General features: G+C 34.9%; 1 protein-coding gene across 1 annotated transcript; it reads right to left on the bottom strand.

Moving 5' to 3' along the window:
• Positions 1-1,820: 1,820 nt before the first annotated feature.
• On the bottom strand, positions 1,821-23,941 carry LOC129945604 (sialin). Its single transcript, XM_056055438.1, has 3 exons — positions 23,673-23,941; positions 23,248-23,584; positions 1,821-4,189 (listed from the first exon to the last, which is right to left on the bottom strand). The coding sequence occupies exons 2-3, from the start codon at positions 23,405-23,407 to the stop codon at positions 2,745-2,747; spliced, it is 1,605 nt and encodes a 534-aa protein (XP_055911413.1). The 5' UTR covers positions 23,408-23,584; positions 23,673-23,941; the 3' UTR covers positions 1,821-2,744.
• Between the last annotated feature and the right edge of the window lie 1,547 nt (positions 23,942-25,488).

Here is a 25,488-nt window from a genome sequence, read left to right as displayed (position 1 = left end):
GTCAGATGACCTTGGGGGCCAGCGAAGAGTGGAGTTCATAGAAATTAATTTGTTTGCGAATTTTTTGTTTTGCTCCGCCATAACTGGTCTGGCTGTATGTGCAGTTGCTCCATCTTGCTGAAACCAAACGCTCTTGAATGGTGTTCGTCTTCGACGCAGTTCTGGGTAAAAAAACTCCTTCAACATCTTTAAATAACGGTCCCCATTGACAGTAACGGTTACACCGTTTTCTTCAAAGAAGTACGGCCGAACAATACACCTTGATGAAACTGCGCACCACACAGTGACTCGTTCCAATTTCCCCCGATAAGTTTCGGGTCGAAACACTCGGATTGGCCTGTATTGCAGATGCTACTGCTGCGATTGTATCCTGAACCCGAACATTGGCATCTCGATGGTACGGCCTTCGTGCGATGCTTCCAGATTCGGCAAAAATGTTTACAAACCTCATAATTGTCCATCTACTCGGGGGATTACCGCCAAACTCCCTTTGGACGGAAATGACGGACTGCAAAGCATGGTACCGTTGCACTATCCATATTCTTTTCTCCGTATCCCAAGCATCCATTTTTATAAATCTAAATAGTAACCTACAAAATGAAAAAAAAAATTAGCCGATTACTCACACAGAAAAAAAGTTATTACGTTTTATTTTTGTAGCACGATTCGTGCGCCACCCAAGGCTCTCCATGGGGCCTGCTATAACACGTACTGAAAAGGACTTCCCAAGCTGTTTCCTCCGCAATCGTCCTTCCTCACAAAAGGGGCCAACAATTTTCCGCAAATATTTCCTTTCGAAAGCGACTAAAAAGTTCAAAATGTCTTTTACTAAAACACCCAGGCCTCAAATCCTTATTTAAGTATTCTCGCAGAACGATGGTCCTGCACAACATCAACTTTGATGTTATGGTAAGGTTTCTTGATTTAAAACGATTTGACAGACAAAGAAGTAAGCCCTGTTGGCTTTAATGTACCGCCAGCATATTTCTTTTTCTATGTTATTATCAGCTTCTACTATTGTCTCAAAGTACGACCTTTGTAACCCAAGGTGCGATGCTAACACACTCCCAAACGAATGCTCAACGTAATTGAGAGTGCGTACCTGCGATTCTTTGTTCAAATTTTTAGCAGTGAATATCTTGAATCGCCAATAATAATGAAGTGATCAAATTAAACATTTGCGATGTTCTTTTTACGGATTTTGTTTAGGCTTTCAATAGAGTTTATCTTCCAGTTCTATTGCAAAATTTAAGAAGATATGGATTTCATATTAATTTAGATTCAATCCTATTTAAGGAATCGCAAACAGTTCGTTGGAATTGATTATCTCATTGTTGTTAAGAAAATATCAGATTGTCTTTAACTACGAGAAGATGTCTTTGTAATCTAATCTGCATTTAATTAAATGTATCCAAGTATCAAAGTTTGGCTTTCAGCCGTTGAACATCTCCTTAAATACACCTTCTTCTCTTGTTTTTGTTCTCTAATTGATGAAATATGTAAACCAAACTTAACTTAAATAAATTCATTTTTTTCGAATGATTTTTAAAATCGTGAAAAGTTTGAAATACGTTGGTCATATGGGGCGCTCTATCTTATACACGCTTTAATTCAATTGCTGTCTTAAATTTTATTTTTTCGGGATTTGAGAACATCATCCTCAACTTAGGTCTAAATTTGACTACAAAAAATCGGCTTTACCTATACGGTAAGCATATAAACAGCTGTACATTTTTTGAATTCAAATTTTTACATCCATGAAAATATTTGAATATAAATTTAACAAACTTTAACCCAAAAAAGAACAAAACAAGTTTAAATTTCTTGTGTAAAATATTTTTTTTTAAATTTAAATTTATTTTTGTTTAAGGATAAATAGTTTCTTTAGTACAACATCGTGATGTCTGATTTATTATTTGTCTTTCATAACCTACATTATACATACTTATATTATTGATTAAGGAAAATTATTTACAAGCGAAGATTTTTTGAATAGTTTTCATTAATAATAGTAATTTCAGTTCGAGATACTGCGTGTTTTTTAAGAATTTAATTTATAAGAGATCATTAACAACTCGAGGGTTTTATTTTATAACACAAACTTTTAACAAATTTAGCAATTTAATAACAATTTTTCTACTCTAACTACGATGAAGCTTTAATATAATCCAAATTTTATTTTTTTATATTTTATTAAACGATATTATAAATAAACTTGACACAAATAGTTGTGAAAAGATTCATAGGCAAGATAAGCTGTTCTACAAACATAGCACATGAACCAATTAAATGTTAGGTAATAAATTAATACCTATAAAAATACATACACATACTTTTAAGCTGCTAATATTAATTATTTTAATTTAATAATTATACGCGTTTTCGATACAAGGAATCCATTGTTTTTTAAAAAGAGCTGTTGTGCTTTAAGGAAATATTACATATCTCGATCTCTTTGAAATTACTCTCAAACAAAACCTATACAAAAGAATTTTCGAATTTCTATTTTCTAACATTTAACAACGCATTCAAGCAATTGACATCACTGGAATGGTTTAAGTTTTTTTTCATATCACATATTCAATTGCAATTCTTATATTTTCTAAACAAAACAAAAATTAAATAAAACAAAACAAAATAAAATAAACAAATTATAACAAAAAAACAAACATTTTTATAAAATTCTACTTCATAGTCCTATAAATTTAAATAACTTACAATAAAATGGAAGACAACTCTAATTCTCAGTCGCTCCGAATTCGTCTCCTTCGATTGAGAGACCAGCTTTGTTCCTCTGTGCTAGCAAATAATAAATAAAAGAAATTCCCACCTATATTAAATGCAGCAGCCATGTAAAAAACAATTCGCCATTGTGCTAGGGTTTCGTTTCCATTTATAATCAAGCCGATGACATAGGGCGCCAGGAAGCCACAAATATTTGCTGTGGAATTTGTAATACCATACATTGTGCCAGCATATTTGGGACTCAGGGCGATGTGATTCAATTGATTGCCGGCATAGACTGCTCCTTGGAATGCTCCAACTACAGCCAACATAAACATCACCCAAATCCAATTACAACCAACGTAGGCTACGCCAATCAAACCCAGCGATGGAACTATCGAAGCCACTGAATTCCATAGTCTGTAGGAGTTCAGTAAGCTGATGTAGTTCTTCTCCAGCATCCAGTCGGCTAAGATTGAACACAGGATACCCACAATCCATGATGTGAGATAGGGAATGGCATTTAGAGTGGCATTCGATTCGATGTCAAAATGAAGAATTTGGTCCATGTAAGTTGGAAGCTCTGTTAGTTGGGTGTAAAAAGCCCAACCCTGTCCGCATTGTGTTATCAAAATTGCCCACAGTGGAACCGAAGTAAGAATTGACGTCCATGGAATGTCTTCTGGATCGTGAGCATCGTCAACAAGACTATCGCCATTATTTCTTCTCGGCTTTACAGCTCGTTCGATATAGTTGCGCTCCTTATAGGAAATCCTTGGATGGGAGCTGGGACGATCATACACCAACCACATCCAGAAGCAAAACCAAATCATTCCAATCACGCCGAATATATAGAATGCAAGTGGCCATCCGCCAAGGAACTCTAAAGAACACAACCAACCGGCGAGTGGAAGTGATATAACTGTACCAATATTCGAACCAGCATAGACAATAGCAGCGAATTTATTCCTCTCTGTTGGAGGAATCCAATGTGCCAACATTGCATGCATTGCTGGATACGTTACCCCCTCACCCATTCCTTCTAAAACACGAACCCATACCAAAGCTGGAAGATTCCAACGTGCAGCAAACGGTGTCAATAAAGTGAATATCGCCGTAATTAGGACTCCAACACCGTAAATTATTTTGCCTCCAACAATTTCGGCCATACGACCGCCAGGAACTTGTGTCAAAATATATCCATAGAAGAAAGAACCCAAAACTATACCCTGTGTAGCTTCGTCCCATTCGAATTCACCTTCAGTTTCAGGTTCGGTGCTGTTACGCCACGCGTCTGCCGGACACGTTGCGTCTTTGATGGTGATATTTGTGTGAGGTATTGCTGTTTGATTGACCATTGCAACAATTGCAACGGACAAATTAACACGCATTGCATAGACAACTGCGAATCCCAGGAAGCCCATGAAGCCAAAGATGTGACGTGCCTTTGGGAATTCCCCATCTTCTGTTGGTAAAAGAAAAAAAATGAATATGTTTTTGTTGAGGTTTTTAAAAAGATCAGTTTGAAAATAAAGGTTTTATAAGCAATTCAATTGGTTAATATAATTCTGCTTATTTTGTGTTTTTTATCTGATAATATTAAGGTTTTTGTTTAACATGGTTTGTATTGGCTTAAAACTCAATAAATTCAAATTCACAATAGCTCAACCAAGTACTTTAAAAAATCCTTTTAAATTGAAAAACATTTACAATACAATGTTAGTCCCTAAAAACATGTTTTTAACAATTACTTTTACCTTTACACTAATGATTACTCAAATTCTTTTGTTCTAAAAAGTAGCTCACGATATACTGATAAATTTAAAAAATCTATTAAGCGAAAATTGTTTTAAAATATCAAATTTGTTTGTTTAATTTCAGTTAAAGTTGTTTTAAATATTTATCAGCGAAATTGCTGTGCTCGGATTTTAAACATTGTTTTACGTTTTCATGCATTCTTTCAAACAAAAATTTTAAGAATTTGTTTTGGTCTTAAAGATCTCAGAGAAATGAAAATTACATATTTACATTTATTAAAATCATACAATATCTAATTAAATATGTTGCATTCAGGGGTAAGATAAGATCCTGGATTATTGTGGGGTTACGTGCAGAAGTCAAAGTAGCCACTTACTAACGTGGACACATTTCTAGTAATTTAAAAATCATAGGAATTCGAGAACCAGGAGCCGGATTTATTTAGAAGCAGCCGTATAAGCGAATAAGATCTTTAAAAACAAATTTTAGAATTTATAAGTTTCCAGGACTTCATACTTAAGTTAAATAATAAACTGTTAAATATTTTGTTTGTTCTAATGGCTACATTGAATGAAATTTTAAAGGTTCATTAGGTAGGGTGATGCCATGTAAGGTCGGCCACTTCCAAGAATCGGCCACTAAATCTTAAATTAAGACAATATAGCTACTTTTATCCGAGTAAACCAACTCTCATATGTCTTCAAGTTTTTGCTATAAGTTTAAGAAGAAATAGTGAAAAACTAGGTGGCGCACCAATCCTTTGACAGCTAGGGCCTAAGTAACTTAAAACTCTCAACCATTCATGTGTGCGAGTCATGTTGATGGAGGGGACCCCAGTTTTAATCCGGATCCGAACATTTTATTTGAGAAAGCAGTTTTCATGACAAGAATTACTCTTGGAGAATTTGTCAAATCCTCGCAAGGGGCAATATTCGTGAAAAAGCTTTGGTTGGCACAGGCAGGGATCGAAGCCAAGATCTCTGGCATGACAGTCCTACGCATTTTCTTTAAATTCATTTTTATTAATTCATTCTTAAACCTATCTTAAAACTAGACAAAAATTCATAAAACTAGCCTAATTAACCATAACTTACAACTAATTTACTGGTAGTCCTACGCACTAACCATCGCGCCACGGGTAGTTAGTAACAATCATAAGGTTATTTACTATTTGTTTTTGAATTTTTTTCCTAAAAACATAAATATTTATATATATTTGATTAGTGTTCATATTATTTTAAGTTCATGGGACTGTCATGCCAGAGGTCTTATTTCTTATTTGCAAACGAGTCTCAAGTTATACTTGACAAAAAAAAGAAATAGCTCTGGTGGACGTGCGCTACCGCCGGCACTTAGATTGAACACAAAAAACAAATGCCAATAGTAATAACAAATATGTACATTTTTGCTAGTGTCGCAATTTGGCTTGAAGTTAACAAAACGAATAGAACGAGTTCAAAAAATAGAACGAATTATAATTATGGATAAATGCTATGTAAATGATCTCAGCAGTAAAAAGTTTACCTTTGAAACATTTATTTTAAGACATTTTTAATACGATAAAATAACTTCAAGTTTTAATTAACAAATTGTGCTCTAAGATTCAGAATATTTATTGTCATGCGAGTTTTGAGATATCCTTAAACAAATCCTTGTGTATCACACAACAGTTTCAAATCGCCAGTCTAAAATATTTTCACTTGAACAAAAAACATACCTATAGTTTGTATTGAGTTAAGCAATAAAATATACAGAAGATTATTTAATTTATTTATTTACATCTACAAGCAATTTACAGCTAACAGATTACGACTAAAGATTTCTTACAATAATGACAATAATTGATGTTTTTTATAACGATATCTATATACAGTATTAAAAAATAAATAAAAGCAAAACAATTTCTCGAACTACTTAAGTCAACATAATGGCAAACTTTATTGAAATTAATGATAGCTCTAGAGACTGGCTCAAACCATAGTTTGTTCTGTGAAACTGTTCATAAAGCAAATCTACTGATCTAAAGGATCTTAGCGGCGCGTAGATAGGTATTATCGAAAGAAGTTGAGGGCATCTTACATGGTAGCATAACACATACCTCACAAGCATTACATCATGAATTTTTCGTCTTGATTCAAGAGACTTAATACCCAACAAAATACATCTTGCTCTGTAATCTGGTGAAAAATTCCAATTCATTTTATAAAATATAAATTTTGTAAAACGCCTTTGGACTTTTTCAATTCGATCAGAATAAGTGCTAAAAGTTGGGTTCCATATAACATCTGCATATTCTAATACAGAACTAACAAGAGATGTATAAAGCGACAATAAAGCAAAAGGGTCACTAAAATCAACACAATTTCGCTTAATAAAGCCAACAAGTGAATTAGCTCTGCTGACAATATAGTCAATATGACTTTTAAAAGAAAAATTTGAACTTAGAATTATGCCAAGGTCTTTGATTTTAACCACTCGAGAAAGTGTATTAGCCTCTATTAAATAATTAAAATGAATAGATGTTTTAGATTTGAAGAATGTGATCACATTACATTTTTGTATGTTTTGATTTAAACTGTTAGCAGTACACCAATTCGCAATTAGGTTAATATCAGATTATAAGAGGTGGCAATCTTCAACACATTTGATCTTCAAAAATAATTTCAAGTCGTCAGCATATAAAAGACACTTAGAGAATTTTACAGTTGACGCAATGTCATTAATAAAAATATTAAAGAGCAGAGGACCCAAATGACTACCCTGAGGGACACCAGAAGTGCATGAAATAGATTTTGAAAGAGAGCTATCAATGATAACTTTTTGCGACCTACCCGTTAGGTAAGATGAAATCCAACTTAAAAACTTAGAATGGAAACCAAAGATTTCCAGTTTTTGCACCAGAATGTTATGATTCACAGAATCAAAAGCTTTGCTAAAATCTGTATAAATCGTATCTACCTGATACTTATCTTCAATGGAATTTATAATATATCTTGAAAATAGTACCATATTGGTTGTAGTGGATCGCCCAGATATAAAACCATGTTGGAATTCAGATATAGATTCCTTGGTTAAGAATTCAATTTTGTTTTTTACAATACTTTCAAACAATTTAGGTATTGCTGAGAGCTTAGAGATACCTCTATAATTTTCTATCATATTCTTAGATCCAGATTTATGAATTGGAACTAGATATGAAGTTTTCCATGTATTGAGAAAGACTCCTTCGGATAGGGCCTTATTAAAAATACAAACAAGAGGAATACAAAGTGCTGAAGCACAACGTTTGAGAAATATAGCAGGGATGCCATCAGCTCCAGAATCAAATTTTGGTTTTAATGCTCTAAGTCCTGATAGCACTTCAGAACTACTTAGCTTTAAATCACCAATATCAACCTTACTTGGTATATTGGGAGAACAAGAATGATTGATAATATCAGGAGTTGAGTATACCGATTGGAAGAAGTTTGCAAATAATTCAAGAATAGAATCAATATTTGACCCTTCGGTATCCTTATAGGACATATTTTTGGGAAATCCATTTGATTTCCTTTTCGTGTTGACAAACGACCAGAATGAGTTACAATCTTTCTTAATATTACTCTCTATATTCATGATGTAACTCTTGTGAAGGAACTTATTAAGTGTGAAAAAATCTTTACGTATTTTACTAAAATAAGCATAATTTAACTCACTATTTGATTGCTTGTATTTGTTAAAAGCTTTACGTTTAGCGTTTCTTAGGTTAGATAATTGCTTATTGTACCACGGAAGCTTTGGATGTGTATTTGATTTTGAATTACGAGCACAAGGTATAAATTTAGAAAAACCTTCAAATATTATAGAAGAAAAGCGGAGATACGTTTTTTCGAGATTTAAATTTAAAAATTCATTGGACCAATTAAACTTAATAAGAAAATTATTCAATTCAATAAAATTTGCCTTCTTGAAGTTAAAACTTGTTGAATGATAATTAGAAACTGGATTAGAAAAAATATACATTTCAATTTCAATAAATAATTCTTCATGATGTATAGATTTATTTAAGAGAGAAAAAGGAACATTTGAAACTCTAGAACTTAAGAGATCATTACCTATAAAGACCAAGTCTAATATTTTATTTAAAGAATTATAAATTCCATTAATTTGAATAAGATTTAATGCATAAAGAGAATCAATAAAAATAAATTCATAATCTTTTATGAAATTACTAGCTATTAACATTTTATCACAATTATGTAAGTACATCTTTTGTTGCTAAAATTGTTAAACAACTTCGATCGCAAACCAATTTGAACAATTAGTTTTTTATTGACATTAACTTTCGCATTTGATAGTACCAAATTCGCTAATAAAAACAAAATAGTAGTTGGCAGTTCCACATACGTTCTAATTTTGCTTACGGTGGATTTCAAAGTGTTAAAATAATTTAAAGCTCTATCTAGTGATCTCGGTTCATTTTTTGAAAATTCGATCACAAAATATTTGGAAATCAAGTGTTTTTTCACATCTATTTGTTTATACAGAAAAATTATTTTGTGATATTCTGTATGTTTTCGAATAAAATGTATTCAATGCAACCGTCTTTCAATGTAATTTTTTTGTCACTTGCTCTTGAAAATTCAAATCTTTTTGCACCTTATCCGAACAAAATTTTGATGGAAATATTAAACATTGGAGATATCTCCAAATAATTTGTATGGTCCTTATAACATATACTAACATATTTTATTATGGAATCCCTATTTACTGTTTGACAAGCAATTTGTATAATACTCACATATTATTACATTGGAATGTACAGTGAGTCACAAAAGTCTACGTATAGTGCTAACAAGTGTTAAATTACCGTTTTTAGTTAAAATTCATTAATTGTATTAATTTAAAAAGGAATATTTATTATTTAAAAACAATTATTTAACAAAATTAGTAATTTCAATAGACAAAATTAAAGAAAAGTAACAAACTCAATTTAATATTTTGTTGGAATACCTTGTAAGTCTTTGATAGCTTTGATTCTTCGAGGCATAGACTGAACTAAATTTTCGGTGGCGTCAGGGGTTATTGAGAACCAAGCATTCGCAAGAGCCGTTCTCAGTGAATTTCGATCAAATTAAATTAAATTGGGTGGCGCAACAGTCCGTTGTGAACAAGGCCTTGTGACTTACAACTCTCAACCATTCCTGTGTGCGAGTACTGTTGTCAGGAATGGAAGGGACCTACAATTTTGAGCCGAATCCGAATTGCTAATTTGAGAAAGCACTTTTTTATGACAAGAATTACTCTTGAAGGATTTGTCAATTTCTCGCAAGAGGCAGTACCCTCGAAAATTATTTTTTTAAATTTTAAATTAAGGTGGCACAGGCAGGGATTGAACCCAAGACCCCTTGCATTAAAGTCCAACGCACTAACCATCATGTCACGGGTACTACTGAATTTCGATTTGTTATCCTAAATTTGCGAACCCTCCAGTTGTGCTCTATGATATTGAGATCTGGAGATTGCGGTGGTGGATGAAGCTGTTTTGAGACCCTAAACGCCAGCCACTCCTTTATAATTTTCGTCGTATGTTTGTGGTCGTTGTCTTGGTGCAGGATCCAGCTGCTTCCGAGCCTCAATGCTTCAACAGAGGCGTGCAAATTCTTACCCAAAATCTCCAGATATTGAAAGCGATCCATAGTCTCATCAATAAAAACTAGCCTCCCTACACCAGAGGCTGCTACAGCCCCCCAAACCATTACATGTTATCCTCCGTGCCTCACTGTAGCAACAAGATTTTTCATATCCATGGCTTGGTTCACCTTCCGCAATATTTTTCCCTTGTCATTGGATCCAAATTGAATCTAATTTCATCAGTAAAAAGTACCCTTTTTCAAAAACCGTGGTCCTCCGAAATGTACCGGTTCGCGAACTCTAGACGTTTTTCTCGATTAGTTTTGCTGATAAATGTTTTTTTTCTTGGCACTCTCCCATTAAACCCTTCACATCTTAAAACTCTTCGCACGGCCTCTAAGTGAACTTCTTTTCCCGACTTATTCGCATTTTTTTCCGCCAACTTAGGTGCACTTATTCAAGGATTGTGGTTAACTTTCCGAATAATGCTTCGGATGTCGCGAGTACTTAATTTTTTCGGACGACCAGAACAGGGCTTATTTGCAACGTGTCCCTTTTCATTCTAATTTTTTTTATTATTGTTTGCACAGTTGAGGAAGTTTTACCCACGATTTTTCCAATAGCACCATAACTTTTCCCTTCGTTTCTATACTTATATATATATACTCCTTTTTTCCATTTTCAACAATATTATTCAAATATCACACGATCACGAAATAAACAAGATTATGAAAGATAACTGAACACCAATAGTGATAAAATCAAATTTTGTAATTAAAAAATAGATTAAATGTACAGTTATCAGAACAAAGTTTCATATGTACACTTTCGTGACTTACAATTTTAACCGTTTTCTGATCTCTTTGGAATATTATAAATACCGTTAATGTCGCAATTCATATCTTTTAAATAATATTCGATTATTTAGTCAAACAAATATATTTTAATTTTGGCTAAAACCATTGATATACCATTTTTCATAGCTATATGTTGACTTTTGTGACTGACTGTACATTCAAAACTGTTTCTACTTTTCCAAATGAAATCCTAAAAATGTAATAACATTGCACATTAAATGTCATTTCTATGTAATACTTATTCAAAAATCATTTCCAATCTGAAGAAGTAAAAACATTGCTTAACCGAGTTTTAACAACCTAGACTCTCCAATTTAAGAGTCCAATTAATCGAAGTTTCAACTCAAACTGAGTATTCTAAAGCATAGGGTTGGTTCTAACGCTTTACAACTTGATGAAGAAATTTTTGAAGAAACGAGTTTTAGAGATTATAACTTTGAGAAGTAATTGGCCGATATACATAGAACTATTTAGTAACGATTTTGCAAATTGTAACCGAATTACACTTTTTTGTGTTTTTCTCGATTAGATGCGCGAAAGATTTAAAACTTAAAACGAATTTAAATGTTGACGACGATACAATGTCAACACTTATGTTTATTTTGATGTTCCCGACGAACTAAGCTGTCAGAATGACAGGAGGGGAGTTTTAGAATTAAGGGAAATTTAGAGTTATACGAGTTGCGAGCTTTTTGGGATATTTATTTTGGGAAGCGTTCGCAAAGTATAGTCTGAGAGCGGGAGAAAAAGATTTTAGGTAGCGCGAGAGAATGAGAATCGAATATTCGATTCCGATATCTCACGATTAAACGGTTCAAATGAGTTTGCGGAATCTTCTATGTACTAAATGGATAGGTTGAGGAAGAGGTTCGAAAGGAAAGTCTTTCTTTTCAAGAAAACCTCCGAAGCTGCAACAAGGGCATCTGATACCTGCAGCAAGACCAGTAAAAATTTCAAGTTTAAAAGTCGTTTCTAAGTGATTTGAAAATTCAGTTTTTTTTACGTATTTGAGTGAATCATATATTTCATTATATACTAACGAGGAAATTGTGGAATCCCAGGATAAATCCAGGAATTTCAAAGAAAAATCTCAATTTTCCGAACGAAGAGGCACAGGCGCTCAGGAATTTGGGAATGATCCCAATCGCCTAAAAGTATACCCCAGCGAACAAGGAAAATCAAAGTGCTCATTTCAACATCATTTTATAGAGGCACCGTGGTCGTGATCGTCTAGGCGACGAACCACGTACCTCTCAATCAAAGGGTCCCTGGTTCGAATCCCATCGAAGACTTAATCTTTTTTTGTTTTAACTTTTTTAAATTTTTCATTTTTTTTAACTTTAACTTTAAACATCTTATTCGTTTTGTTTGCTTTTAAATAAATCTTTTTGTGAAACGAGCTTTCCTAGTGCGATTAAAGAGAAGATTTTTAAATTTAATAACTTTTATTTATAAAATATCTAGTTCGGTCGAAAATAAAATAATTCGCGAAAATATCGAGTGCAAATACAAACAAAATTTCAAGTAAATTGGTGAAAGCAGAAGAGCAAATATTCACAAATAAAGATGACTCCAAACCAAACTATTAGCAGCAGTGGCCACTTCTACGAATAGGGGTAAGTTTGTTTGAGTATAATTAACATATATGTATATATTATCTTTTATTTGAAATTTTTTGTATCAACTCGAATTTTCCCGACGGAATTAAGTAATAAAGTGAATACCTACATTTAAACAGCAAAAGAATAGAATTATCATTACGTATAGTATTGAGTTCAATTTTCTTTTTTTATCGCAAGATTGCCAACTCGTTAAAAATAATAATTTAATAATTTTCATACAAATATTTTCATACATACTTTTTTTTAGTAAATATCATTACATTTAAACTAAAGTCTTAAATTGAATTACCATATTAGAATATTTTAAACCAAATGAATTACCTATGAATTTATTGTAATATTAAAATCATGAAATTAAAAATCATATTTATATTGAATAATTAAAATTGAATTTAATCATGAAAATCAATCAGTCGTTGAGAATTTATTGAGACCATGATATTGAACAGCACAATGTGCCAGGACTAATTTTTTAATATTTAGGATGAGGGTGAGGAACACGGGAGAGGATTAGGGATGATGGAAGGGTAAGAAGAAGCCTGAACAAGGGGTTGCTCTGGCGAGAGTGGCAACCAAGGTAGGGAGGGTAGAGGAAATTTACTCGCGCGTCTATCAACATCCTGACGCAGGCTGGATAATTTTTTTTGTAACTCCAGAAGGTTCAAGATCCCACGACCGAGCTAGTCAAAGGGAATACGTCCAGCCAACCGAACCAAGGCAAAATAGGAGGTTACAAATGGCGCCCAACGTGGAGCCCTCTATCTTTTAGATAGAATGGCTGATTATTTTTTTTGAGCCAATTCATTTTAACTCAATAGTTTACTTTTAACTTTCGTTCAAATTTCAAATTAATTTCATTCAGTACTTCAAATTTTTATTTTTTTTTCTATTTTTTTATTGCATTTTAAAGTCAATTTTAATTCCTTGCTTCGATTGCAGTTTTTGTTGTGAGTCCCGATAACTAGTTTTGAAACTGGTATCGCGCTGCCACAAGGAAACGTATTCGAACAAAAACTTTAATACAATTTCGTGTAAGATTGGTTCGAGTCTTCGTCATCCTCAATAAGGATTCTCGATTGTCCGAATCAAACGAACACAAAATATAATGCTGAAAGAGACCCGTCGATATAAAGGAAGGCGTCTTCGGAGGTCCTTTCAGCAAGCCCCATCAAATTCTCCGAAGGTCTCAGATGCCTTCAAAGATGAAGGGTTCGTCTTTCGAAGTCCTGAAACCCGAGGAGAATATTTTTTTTTTCAGAAGTCCTTTCCAACAGTAGTATGCTTTATTTTTTTTGCTCGTCGGCTCTCAGAACAACGGCTTCTTCGTTCCGACTGTCATCCATTCTCCTTTAGAAAACTCATCCTCATCCTAAGCCAATAAAACATTTTAAAACAAAACTAATTAGATTTTTTTTTAACATAACAATTTTCAAATTTCAATATATTTTTTTTTTTTCATTTTAAATTACATACACTTTGGTATTAAACAAAAATTTTGAATTTTTTTTGCTTAAGTCAAAAAAAAAGGTCAATTCTTTGATCGTCGAACTGGACACCTCTGATTTTGAATTGCATCACGGGGTCCGATTGGATTTTTTTGTTCCATTAAGCGGGACTGGAAGAGAAATTTCTGGATTAAGATAAAAGTTTTTTTTATATATTTTTTTTTATCAACACATTCAAATATTACCTTGAAGAATCCTAGTATTTGGAATTGTGGATTTAGTATTTTTTTCATTTTTTTTTTAGCACATTTTCTAATTATTTTTATTTTCCTGTTTTGGGTAATAAGAATTTCATACATTTTTTTTTTTTAAATTTTTATTTCGTTTGTTTGAATTTAAACACAATATCGTTAAAGAATTTGGAAATTTGAATTTGTTTTGGATTTACCTGGATTCTAATATTTCCTTAAAGTTTGTGTGGTAAATTTTTTTTGGAAAATTAGATACATATTTTTCTTTGCCAAGAGTAAGAGTAGCAAGGACATAATTGTAGAACACGACTAGGGTGGTTAAGTATGAATAGTGATCATAACTTTTCAAGTGCAGAAGACAACGTTCATAACTTTAACCCTCAGAACGAAGCTGATTTCGAAGAGTTCTACCGAAGGTTTCACACTACCATTGATAGGTTTAATTTAGACGCGTCATTTAGTTTCTCTGAAGAATTAAACTCTATAATTTCCAATTCTACCTCTAACATGGTCGATCAAGAGGCAGGTCAGGGTCATGACCATAATGCCGGTCAGCTTCCGGGATACCCAGAAGGAAACGTTGAGAGATTGGAAAATCAACGCGAAAATAATGGTGATCCAAATGAGGACCTTCTCTCTAGGATGGAAAGAACTATGGTTCAATATCAAACTCGAATTTTCCAACAAATGAATGCGTTCATGGAGGATGTGTCGCAACGGCTTGAAAGTTTGCGCATACAGCCGCAACAAGCAAGCAACCCATCCCCATTTGAATCGCAAAGGTCGACAATGAACCAAATTCCTCAACCAAGGAACTCAAACGGGTCTACGACTTTTGTTGCCTCAGGCCCTTGTAAGTTAAAACGTTGGAATATCACTTATGATGGTTCCGAAAATATTTCCGATTTTTTGCTGAAAATAAGCAGGATGCAATCGTCATCAGCGTATAGTGATGAACAGATTGCTGCCAACTTCCACATTTTGCTGGAAGGTAGGCCTAATAAGTGGTTTTGGCGTTTCATCAAAAAGAATCCTAACGCGGATCTTTCAGCTATAAAAGAAGCTATACAGAAAGAGTTTGGTAGGATGGAGTCCGAGATAGACATATATATGAGATTAATGTGTCGAAAGCAGGGTGCGAAGGAATCCTTCGATGATTTTTACGCCTCCGTGTGTTGTTTAAACGACCGTCTGAAGGACTCTTTCGATGACAAAAAGCTTATAGAAATCATCAGGGGCAACGCCAAAGAAAAATTAGGGGAGATTCTTCTGTCAGCTGAAATTAAAAATCTTGAACAGCTTCGGCAGAAGGCACGCGAGGCTGAAAGATTTTTAAATAAACGCGCAGTCGGTCATCGATCCGTAAATGAGATTGCGGTGGAAAACGATTCTCTCGATGAAGAATCGGAGATACATGAAGTTGCGGCAATGTATTCGTCTCGAAAGCCAGTTTCCACAGCCAATTACATCTGTTGGAACTGTGATCAAAAAGGCCACGCCTATCACTTTTGTCCATCGACCACCAGAAATTTATTTTGTTTCTTATGTGGAGCAAAAGGGGTTAACACAATCCAATGTGGCAAACACCAAACGGGAAACTTTTCGAGGGACGAAGCGAGGAGTGGAGAGATTCGTTCCTCAAGAAATCCTCCGAACCACTCGCAAAATTAAACGCCCCACTTAAAACAAGTAACCTTAATGAAACTGACGAAGATGCAACTCCGATTAAGATTTTAAAAAATGAAAAACCCAATGTCAATGTGAATCATTTTCATCCATATGAATCACATCAGCTAAAGTCTCTTCACGAGCGAAAACTAAATTATGAAAAGGTTAGGGCTACAATTTTCGCAACCAACAACAAGCCAATCAGTTCGAAAATTCAAAAATGTCGTCATCGCTTTCAAAAACGAAAAAAGTTCCGAAAGGAAATAATCGAAACCATTATATCATCTGAGACAGATGGCCGTTTATACGCTGATGTTCTGTTGAATGACGAGTCGGTTTTTGGACTCCTCGACAGCGGGGCATCTATCTCGGTATTAGGAAAGGGTTGTTGGGAGTTGGTCCGAAAAACCGGAGTAGAAGTCTTACCGTACAATAATGTTGTACGAACAGCAGACGGTAAGTCTCATAATATTGAAGGGCATTGTCAAATAGAGACAAAATATAACGGCCTAAGTAAAACCCTGACATTTTATCTAATTCCAAACCTGACACAAAGATTATACCTCGGGATGAACTTTTGGCGTAGTTTTAATTTGTTGCCGCAAGTCAGCGAGCTAGCTGTAGATTTAAACGCGGATGGTAAGGAAGAGAATTTCAAAAGCGAAGCCGAACTGATAAAACTTACAGCGGAAGAAAATTTACAATTGGAAAATGTAAAAAGGCAATTTCCTAATTTTGTAGTGTTAGGATTAGGAAAAACCGACTTCGGGTGCCACATTGTTGACACGGGAAACGCTAGCCCGATCAAATCACGACACTACCCTCTGTCCCCTGTGCGGCAAGAGGAAGTATACAAGGAGCTAGATAGGATGTTAGAATTAGGGGTTATTGAAGTCAGCAACTCTCCTTGGAGCTGTCCTGTCGTACTTGTCAGAAAACCAGGAAAAATTCGCCTTTGCCTCGATTTCCGAAAAGTTAACGAAGTCACTATTAAGGATGCGTATCCGCTGCCTCACGTCGAAGGTTTGCTAAGTCGTATAAAGGACACGCATTTTATCACGGGGATCGATTTGAAAGACGCTTACTGGCAAATTCCATTACATGAGAATTCGAGGGAGAAAACTGCCTTTGCAGTGCCTGGTAGGCCTCTCTACCAATTCAAGGTAATGCCATTTGGCCTAAGTAACGCGGGTCAAACTCTTTGTCGAGTAATGGACAAAGTAATTCCGAGTCATCTCCGTGATAACGTGTTTGTGTATTTAGACGACTTATTGATATGCACTTCTACCTTTGAGGAACATATGCGCATTCTTAAAGAAGTGGCTAGTTGTCTTCGTCGTGCTAACCTGACCATCAATCTGGTGAAGAGTAAATTTTGTATGAAGGAAATTAAATTTCTTGGGTTTATTGTAGGTCAAGGAAATTTGAAAACCAACCCGGATAAGATAGAGGCTATGGTTAATTTCCCTGTCCCAACAACGGTTAGGCAAATAAGAAGATTCTTGGGTCTAACGGGGTGGTATAGAAGATTTATCAGGAACTATGCCGATCTAGCTGCTCCTTTGACCAATTGTCTTCAGAAGAAAGCCAAATTTGAATTAACTCCTGAAGCAATGGAAGCTTTCGAGCAGCTCAAAACGGCTCTATCATCGGCTCCTGTACTATCTGAACCAAATTTCTCCAAACCGTTTACGATTCAATGTGACGCGTCGTCTGAGGGAGTAGGGGGTGTCCTCTTCCAAGTGGATGAGGACGGTAACGAAAAACCCATTGCCTTCATGTCCAAAAAACTTAATAAGTCCCAGAAAAATTACACCGTAACCGAGCAAGAATGCCTTGCAGCTGTGTTGAGCGTCCGAAAATTTCGAGCTTACGTTGACGGGCTACCCTTTACGATTATAACCGATCATTCGAGCCTCAAATGGCTCATGTCAATGAAAGAGTTGTCAGGCAGACTAGCCAGATGGAGCTTAGAACTCCAAGCTTATAATTTCTCCATTCAGCATCGCAAGGGCTCGCTTAACGTAGTCCCAGATTGCCTTTCTCGGATAAACATGGACGAAATCGCAGCGATTGACAACGCCGGCAACGGTGGGATTTTGGAGGGCTCTTCGATGTCCACATGGGGTGAAATCGATTTGGATTCAACCGATTTCGATTCCGATTCATACACTCACTTGAGAGATAACATTGTCCGAAACCAGTCAAATCTACCAGATGTCATAGTTTCTGGGAAATATATTTACCGAAGAGTTCGATTCAGAGAGGGGAATGTAGACGAAGAAGACTCACTTTGGCGCCTTTGGCTACCTGACAGTCTAACATTGAAATGCATTGAATTGAGTCACAACAGTAAGCTTAGTTGTCACAGTGGTTTTGAAAAAACATATTCCCGCATAGCAGCAAAATATTACTGGCCTAAAATGGCAAAAGAAGTAAGACTTTACGTCAAGAACTGCGAGGTTTGTAAGATGGTAAAAGCTCCGAATGAAACCCTTCGCCCACCAATAGTAAGTCAAACAAAAACTGAAAGACCAATGCAACGAATATACATTGATTTTTTAGGTCCCTACCCGCGTACCAAAAGCGGTAACGTTTACGTATTCATCGTGGTGGATCATTTCACCAAATTTATGTTTTTTAAGGCTTTACCGAAAGCCACTTCAAAACGAGTGATTCAATATCTTGAATCTGAAATTTTCCACACTTTCGGGACCCCTGAACAAATTCATTCCGACAACGGACGTCAGTTTGTGTCCAAGGATTTCAAAGAATTTCTGGACGAGTACGGGGTTAAGCATGTGCGTACAGCGGTGCATGCTCCGCAGGGCAACATTTCAGAGAGGGTAAATCGAAGTCTACTTAGCAAGCTAAGAATTTTGATTTCGGTGCAACAGAACGACTGGGACATCCATCTGTCCAGTGTAGCCTGTGCGTTGCGTTCAGATATTCACGATTCTCTAAAATGCCAGCCCTACTTCGCTATGTTCGGTCAGAACATGGTTACTCATGGGTCAACATATGCACTGCTTAGAAAAATAAATGCTTTACCCGATCCTGAAATGTTGGTCACACCCCGCGCACTGAAATTAACCTTGACACGACAGAAGTTGTCGGAGAATTTGGACAGGGCATACGTTAAGTCAAAAGATACATATAACAAACGTACAAGAAACGTTACTTACCAGGAAGGACAAGAAGTGTTCCACCGTAACTTCGCTCAAAGCAATTTCGTACAGGGAATAAACGCCAAATTGCTTCCCAAATTTCTTAAATCCCGTATAAAAAGAGTTGTAGGAAACTGTATGTATGAACTGGAATCACGGTCAGGTAAACCTCTTGGCGTTTTCCATGCCAAGGACATACGCCAATAAAAGCTGGAAAGAAAAACATAAAATTTCACAAAGCATCGGATTTTGTTTTGAAAAATTATAAATGTACTTATCTGACGATTTTTGAATCAAGTGCCCGTCTAGCATAAGTGGGTTCGCGTCCCACGTTGATTGTAGTTAACAATATCCTTGTATTCGGTTGCTTATAATTTTTTTTCTCGACGAACAATATCCCGAACCGACACATAATATAACGACCTTCGCACCAAAGGACAAATGAGAACACTTTTTATTTATAAACAAAATTCGCGATAAACTGACCATTACAAACGACATTGAAGACGAAGAGAATTACCTCCGAAAATTTTAAATGTAATAAACTTGACACTAGGGTAATCGACTTCTACCCATTTTCCACAAAATGACTCGTTATTTATTTATTCACATTTTATTAATTTTATTTCTATTAATCGATTAAGACAAAACACTTTCCCGACGGCACTTAAGGCGAGTGCAAAATCCCGACGGCAATTTGCAATTTTGTATGTTTTTGTTTTGTATTGTTGACGTTTGGGTTAACGACCTCTTTTTTTTCGATTTCCGAGTACCGATATATTTAAGAAAAGCCAAAAGGATGTGCCGTTGTTTTGTTTACAAATAATTCGAATGAGCCAGTTCGATGCTCATAATACTTTCTCCTTCACACACCAACGATTTCTTTTTTGTTTTTTTTTTTGTGTTTACCGTTTTCAATTAAAATTGAATAAAACTTGTTTTTTACACAACTTTTAATATATTAGGTAATACAAATGACACGAACACTCGAAATAATACTAAACTCTGACGAACGAACCTTACTGAAATTGTAAATTATAGCACTGCAACATTTAGCATGCATTCACTCTTAGCACTAAACACCAAAATTTGTGGGGTATTAGGTTCTACCGCCCGCACGATTTCCCAATTGCCCGAAGTTCATACGTGGGTTCGTTTGCATATTTCTGACAACGTTTTTATCAGAAAAAAGCAAAGCCCTGTAACCGAATTACACTTTTTTGTGTTTTTCTCGATTAGATGCGCGAAAGATTTAAAACTTAAAACGAATTTAAATGTTGACGACGATACAATGTCAACACTTATGTTTATTTTGATGTTCCCGACGAACTAAGCTGTCAGAATGACAGGAGGGGAGTTTTAGAATTAAGGGAAATTTAGAGTTATACGAGTTGCGAGCTTTTTGGGATATTTATTTTGGGAAGCGTTCGCAAAGTATAGTCTGAGAGCGGGAGAAAAAGATTTTAGGTAGCGCGAGAGAATGAGAATCGAATATTCGATTCCGATATCTCACGATTAAACGGTTCAAATGAGTTTGCGGAATCTTCTATGTACTAAATGGATAGGTTGAGGAAGAGGTTCGAAAGGAAAGTCTTTCTTTTCAAGAAAACCTCCGAAGCTGCAACAAGGGCATCTGATACCTGCAGCAAGACCAGTAAAAATTTCAAGTTTAAAAGTCGTTTCTAAGTGATTTGAAAATTCAGTTTTTTTTACGTATTTGAGTGAATCATATATTTCATTATATACTAACGAGGAAATTGTGGAATCCCAGGATAAATCCAGGAATTTCAAAGAAAAATCTCAATTTTCCGAACGAAGAGGCACAGGCGCTCAGGAATTTGGGAATGATCCCAATCGCCTAAAAGTATACCCCAGCGAACAAGGAAAATCAAAGTGCTCATTTCAACATCATTTTATAGAGGCACCGTGGTCGTGATCGTCTAGGCGACGAACCACGTACCTCTCAATCAAAGGGTCCCTGGTTCGAATCCCATCGAAGACTTAATCTTTTTTTGTTTTAACTTTTTTAAATTTTTCATTTTTTTTAACTTTAACTTTAAACATCTTATTCGTTTTGTTTGCTTTTAAATAAATCTTTTTGTGAAACGAGCTTTCCTAGTGCGATTAAAGAGAAGATTTTTAAATTTAATAACTTTTATTTATAAAATATCTAGTTCGGTCGAAAATAAAATAATTCGCGAAAATATCGAGTGCAAATACAAACAAAATTTCAAGTAAATTGGTGAAAGCAGAAGAGCAAATATTCACAAATAAAGATGACTCCAAACCAAACTATTAGCAGCAGTGGCCACTTCTACGAATAGGGGTAAGTTTGTTTGAGTATAATTAACATATATGTATATATTATCTTTTATTTGAAATTTTTTGTATCAACTCGAATTTTCCCGACGGAATTAAGTAATAAAGTGAATACCTACATTTAAACAGCAAAAGAATAGAATTATCATTACGTATAGTATTGAGTTCAATTTTCTTTTTTTATCGCAAGATTGCCAACTCGTTAAAAATAATAATTTAATAATTTTCATACAAATATTTTCATACATACTTTTTTTTAGTAAATATCATTACATTTAAACTAAAGTCTTAAATTGAATTACCATATTAGAATATTTTAAACCAAATGAATTACCTATGAATTTATTGTAATATTAAAATCATGAAATTAAAAATCATATTTATATTGAATAATTAAAATTGAATTTAATCATGAAAATCAATCAGTCGTTGAGAATTTATTGAGACCATGATATTGAACAGCACAATGTGCCAGGACTAATTTTTTAATATTTAGGATGAGGGTGAGGAACACGGGAGAGGATTAGGGATGATGGAAGGGTAAGAAGAAGCCTGAACAAGGGGTTGCTCTGGCGAGAGTGGCAACCAAGGTAGGGAGGGTAGAGGAAATTTACTCGCGCGTCTATCAACATCCTGACGCAGGCTGGATAATTTTTTTTGTAACTCCAGAAGGTTCAAGATCCCACGACCGAGCTAGTCAAAGGGAATACGTCCAGCCAACCGAACCAAGGCAAAATAGGAGGTTACAAAATGTAAACAATTTATTTGTAGAGTGAAGTTACATAGTAGGGCTCCTTATTAAAAATTTGCAAATAAGAACAACTGTAGGTAAAATTTGTATCTTTTAAGGAGCCTTAAAAAAAATTCGTACATTCTTAATTGCGAAGAAAAAACGAAGAGCGTGCGAATATTTAATACCTTAAATTTCAAATAGATAAACGCGGCATTGAAACCATATTTCTTAAAAACGGCCCACCTGGCACCTGGCTACCCTAGTAATTCCCGTAAACTTAAGGTTTCCTTGTATCAAATATTTGTTCAATTCCCGATCAAAATCAAATGTTCTTAAATCTATTTCATTTTATCTGTTCGGGAAGAAACATTTTTTATTAAAAAAAGCACTAATAAAGACTAAAAAGGTCGACTTTTAGGGTGCTGCCTGCACAAAATTCACACTAAACTAAATTTTAAATCAGAAACTCAATTAACTGAATTTGAAAAAAAAAGGTTAGGCCAACTATTAATTCCGTCACCTTATAAACTGTTCAATAAAATTGTTCACACTTTTCCATACTTATTCAACCGTAAAATTGAAATCTAATAACTTGTATTTGTTTTTGCATGGTTGACTTCACATTGCTCAATTAATGTTCAAAATAATAAATTTTCATTACATGGACTCTATAATATTATTCCATATTACTAACGAAGGTTAAGTCTTCCCAAATTTAGATTTATTGGTACCTATGTGCATGTTATGTACGTAGGAACATGTAACAGTTATATACAAAAATATAAGCTGAAAAAACTAAATATGTTTTAGAAAAATACCGAATTGAAATATCTAGCAAGACAGAGCTGAAAGTCTTTACCTAGACCCATCAATCATAGCTATAAATAGGTACCCAATAAAGATAAAAAAGAAGTCTGACTGAATCGTATCTTCCTTTTTATGTATGTACAAAAACGAACCTAGGAATACACCTACCTACGCAAGATAATATACAAAATATTAAGTAGGTACATATTCCACGTCGCGTCGTCGTCGGAAAGGTACCTACATGCAATTTAAAATATTAATCTAACATATGTTTAGAACTTACCAACATTTCCGTGTATTATTAGAGGCGTATCATCGAAACTATCATCAGTTAGTGTTCCCTCAAAGTTGTCATTGTCATCAAAATTGGTTCGTTTGTTGATGCCAGTACTCGGTTGAATTGGATCATGAACTTCCATCTCACTGTCACTTATATGGGTCATAGTTGCTGCTGCTGCTGCGTCTCCTTAAGATGTTCTATTCTATTTTGAATTTTAAAGTGCACCTTATTTTTGCAGCAATTATTACAATCAAAGATCTTAGCACCATTAATGGAGGCAACAACGATAGAAACTACCAACTTCCGTTTCAGTGTTTAAGTTTAGAAGTCAAAAGTATACCTACATAGAATATAAGTAGGTACAACAATAGAACACTCTTTGAATGAAGACACGTAGTCTAATTAATTCTAAGGTTTTTCTTTCTTACATAGGTCTCAAAACCCACATTCGACTCTTTTTATCTTTTATGTTTACAATATTTAATATCTCAAGGACAAGGAACTAACTTAAATAATAACATTTGAACTTGTACTAAAAGTAAATATAATAATAATACTGTTATTGAGATTTCTAATTAAATAACTTTCTAGTTTCTAGTTTAACTGGACTTGGACTTGCTTTGCTGCAATAGCAATATAAAGTGCTTCGCTTTTGCTTATGCTTAGTGCTAGCGTTGTTAGTGCAAAATATTATATTAAAAACCTTTGTTGTAGAAGATAAAAATTGAAATGGAAAAGGGGAATAAGGAATAAGATAAAAACATAGAAATGTCAAAAACAGCTGTTGGGTTTGTGGTTGGCTGGTTGGCTGGCTGGCTGTTGGCATTCGGTCATGGTCGAGGTGTTTTTCGAAATTTCCAATTTTCCAACCTGTGGTGTATGGAAGAAGGTAGGATAGGTGGTTTTACGATACGTTTTTATCTTACGATAAGACGTAAAGTGAAACATTTTGAATTGACTTTTTACGTAACGAATGTTGAAACTTTTTAAATGAAAACCGTTAAAATAAAATCATAAATAAATGTAAATCGAAAAATATAGGATTTTTCAATAAGGGATTTCATTTTGATTAAAAAAAAGTGTTTTCAAGAGAAAGCAATAAACAAGTATTTCATTGTTATTTGTAATTTACTTATTTAGAATGCTTTCACATTATTATACAACCTTATAAATATTAGCAACAAGCTTTGTAAGTGCCAGCATAAGTAGAGAGTAATTATAGTTAACATAACAAACAGAAAATAATGAAAAAAAAATTAAATGTACAAAAGTAATGTGTAATCGTATTATTAATAAATAAATTAATAAAAGAATATCAATATCGATAAGGTGCATAATAAGTTTTGTAAAAAAATTATGTTAAAATGGTTTACATGTGCATTCAAGAGGACACAAGCGTCGACAGGTATTTTATCAAAACCCACCTCTGTCTATCAACTCCTACTCTCATGTCTTCGTGGGGAACATCGGGTGCCTATTACCTCAACTGGAGATTGGGTTCCAACCCCAGTAAACATTTGTTTGGGGCATCAAACGAGTGAGGGAGGAGAGGTGTTTCCACTGAGGCACCTCTCCTTATCCAGAGGGCAGCGGAGGAATTCCCGAGATGGAATCAACGGAGGCGTCTACAGTTCCAGTAAGTTTGAACTACTTAGTGTGAACACCTTATAGGGCTTCTTCGATATATTCGGAGCCCAGGCCTATAAGAAGCGGTTTTATCCGGCTCCGCATAGATGGGGTTATACTAAGGATCTGGTTCTTTAGGTTGGGGTTTGTGCCGTCAGGGTGATTACCTGGCCACGTAAAAACACTGTTGTTGCAAAGCACCAACACGCCTCGGATACGGACGGATTTACTGTTTACAACCTACGCAAACGAATTAAGGACAACCAACTTCGGATATGCACGTGGAATGTTAGGTCGCTTAACGGACCACGTGGGCCGAAGAAATAGCGGAGGCCCTAGACTACTATAAAGCAGACTTCACCGCCATCCAGGAAATACGATGGGTTGGGCTGGGCAAAAAGACGATGAAAAACTGCGATATTTAACATGGTGACTGCTACCACGACGAACAGCGCTTATTTGGATGCGGCTTCGTAATTGGAGTCAGAATTGGGCAAGAAGTCTTGAGCTATAGGTGCATCAATGAGCGCCTCATGACCATACGCATCACGGCCAAATTCAGCAACATTAGTCTGATATGCGCGCACGCCACCACAGAATAGAAAGATGACAACACCA

Source organism: Eupeodes corollae, chromosome 2, assembly GCF_945859685.1.
Source record: "Eupeodes corollae chromosome 2, idEupCoro1.1, whole genome shotgun sequence".
NCBI classification, from domain to species: Eukaryota; Metazoa; Arthropoda; class Insecta; order Diptera; family Syrphidae; genus Eupeodes; species Eupeodes corollae.
This window is presented reverse-complemented; position numbering and strand designations above follow the sequence as displayed.

Coding starts and splice junctions, on each gene's coding strand:
- LOC129945604 (XM_056055438.1), bottom strand. CDS start 23,407: ATGACCCATATAAGTGACAGTGAGATGGAAGTTCATGATCCAATTCAA. Junction 4,190..23,247: donor AATAATACACGGAAATGTTG/GTAAGTTCTAAA, acceptor TTTTACCAACAG/AAGATGGGGAATTCCCAAAG.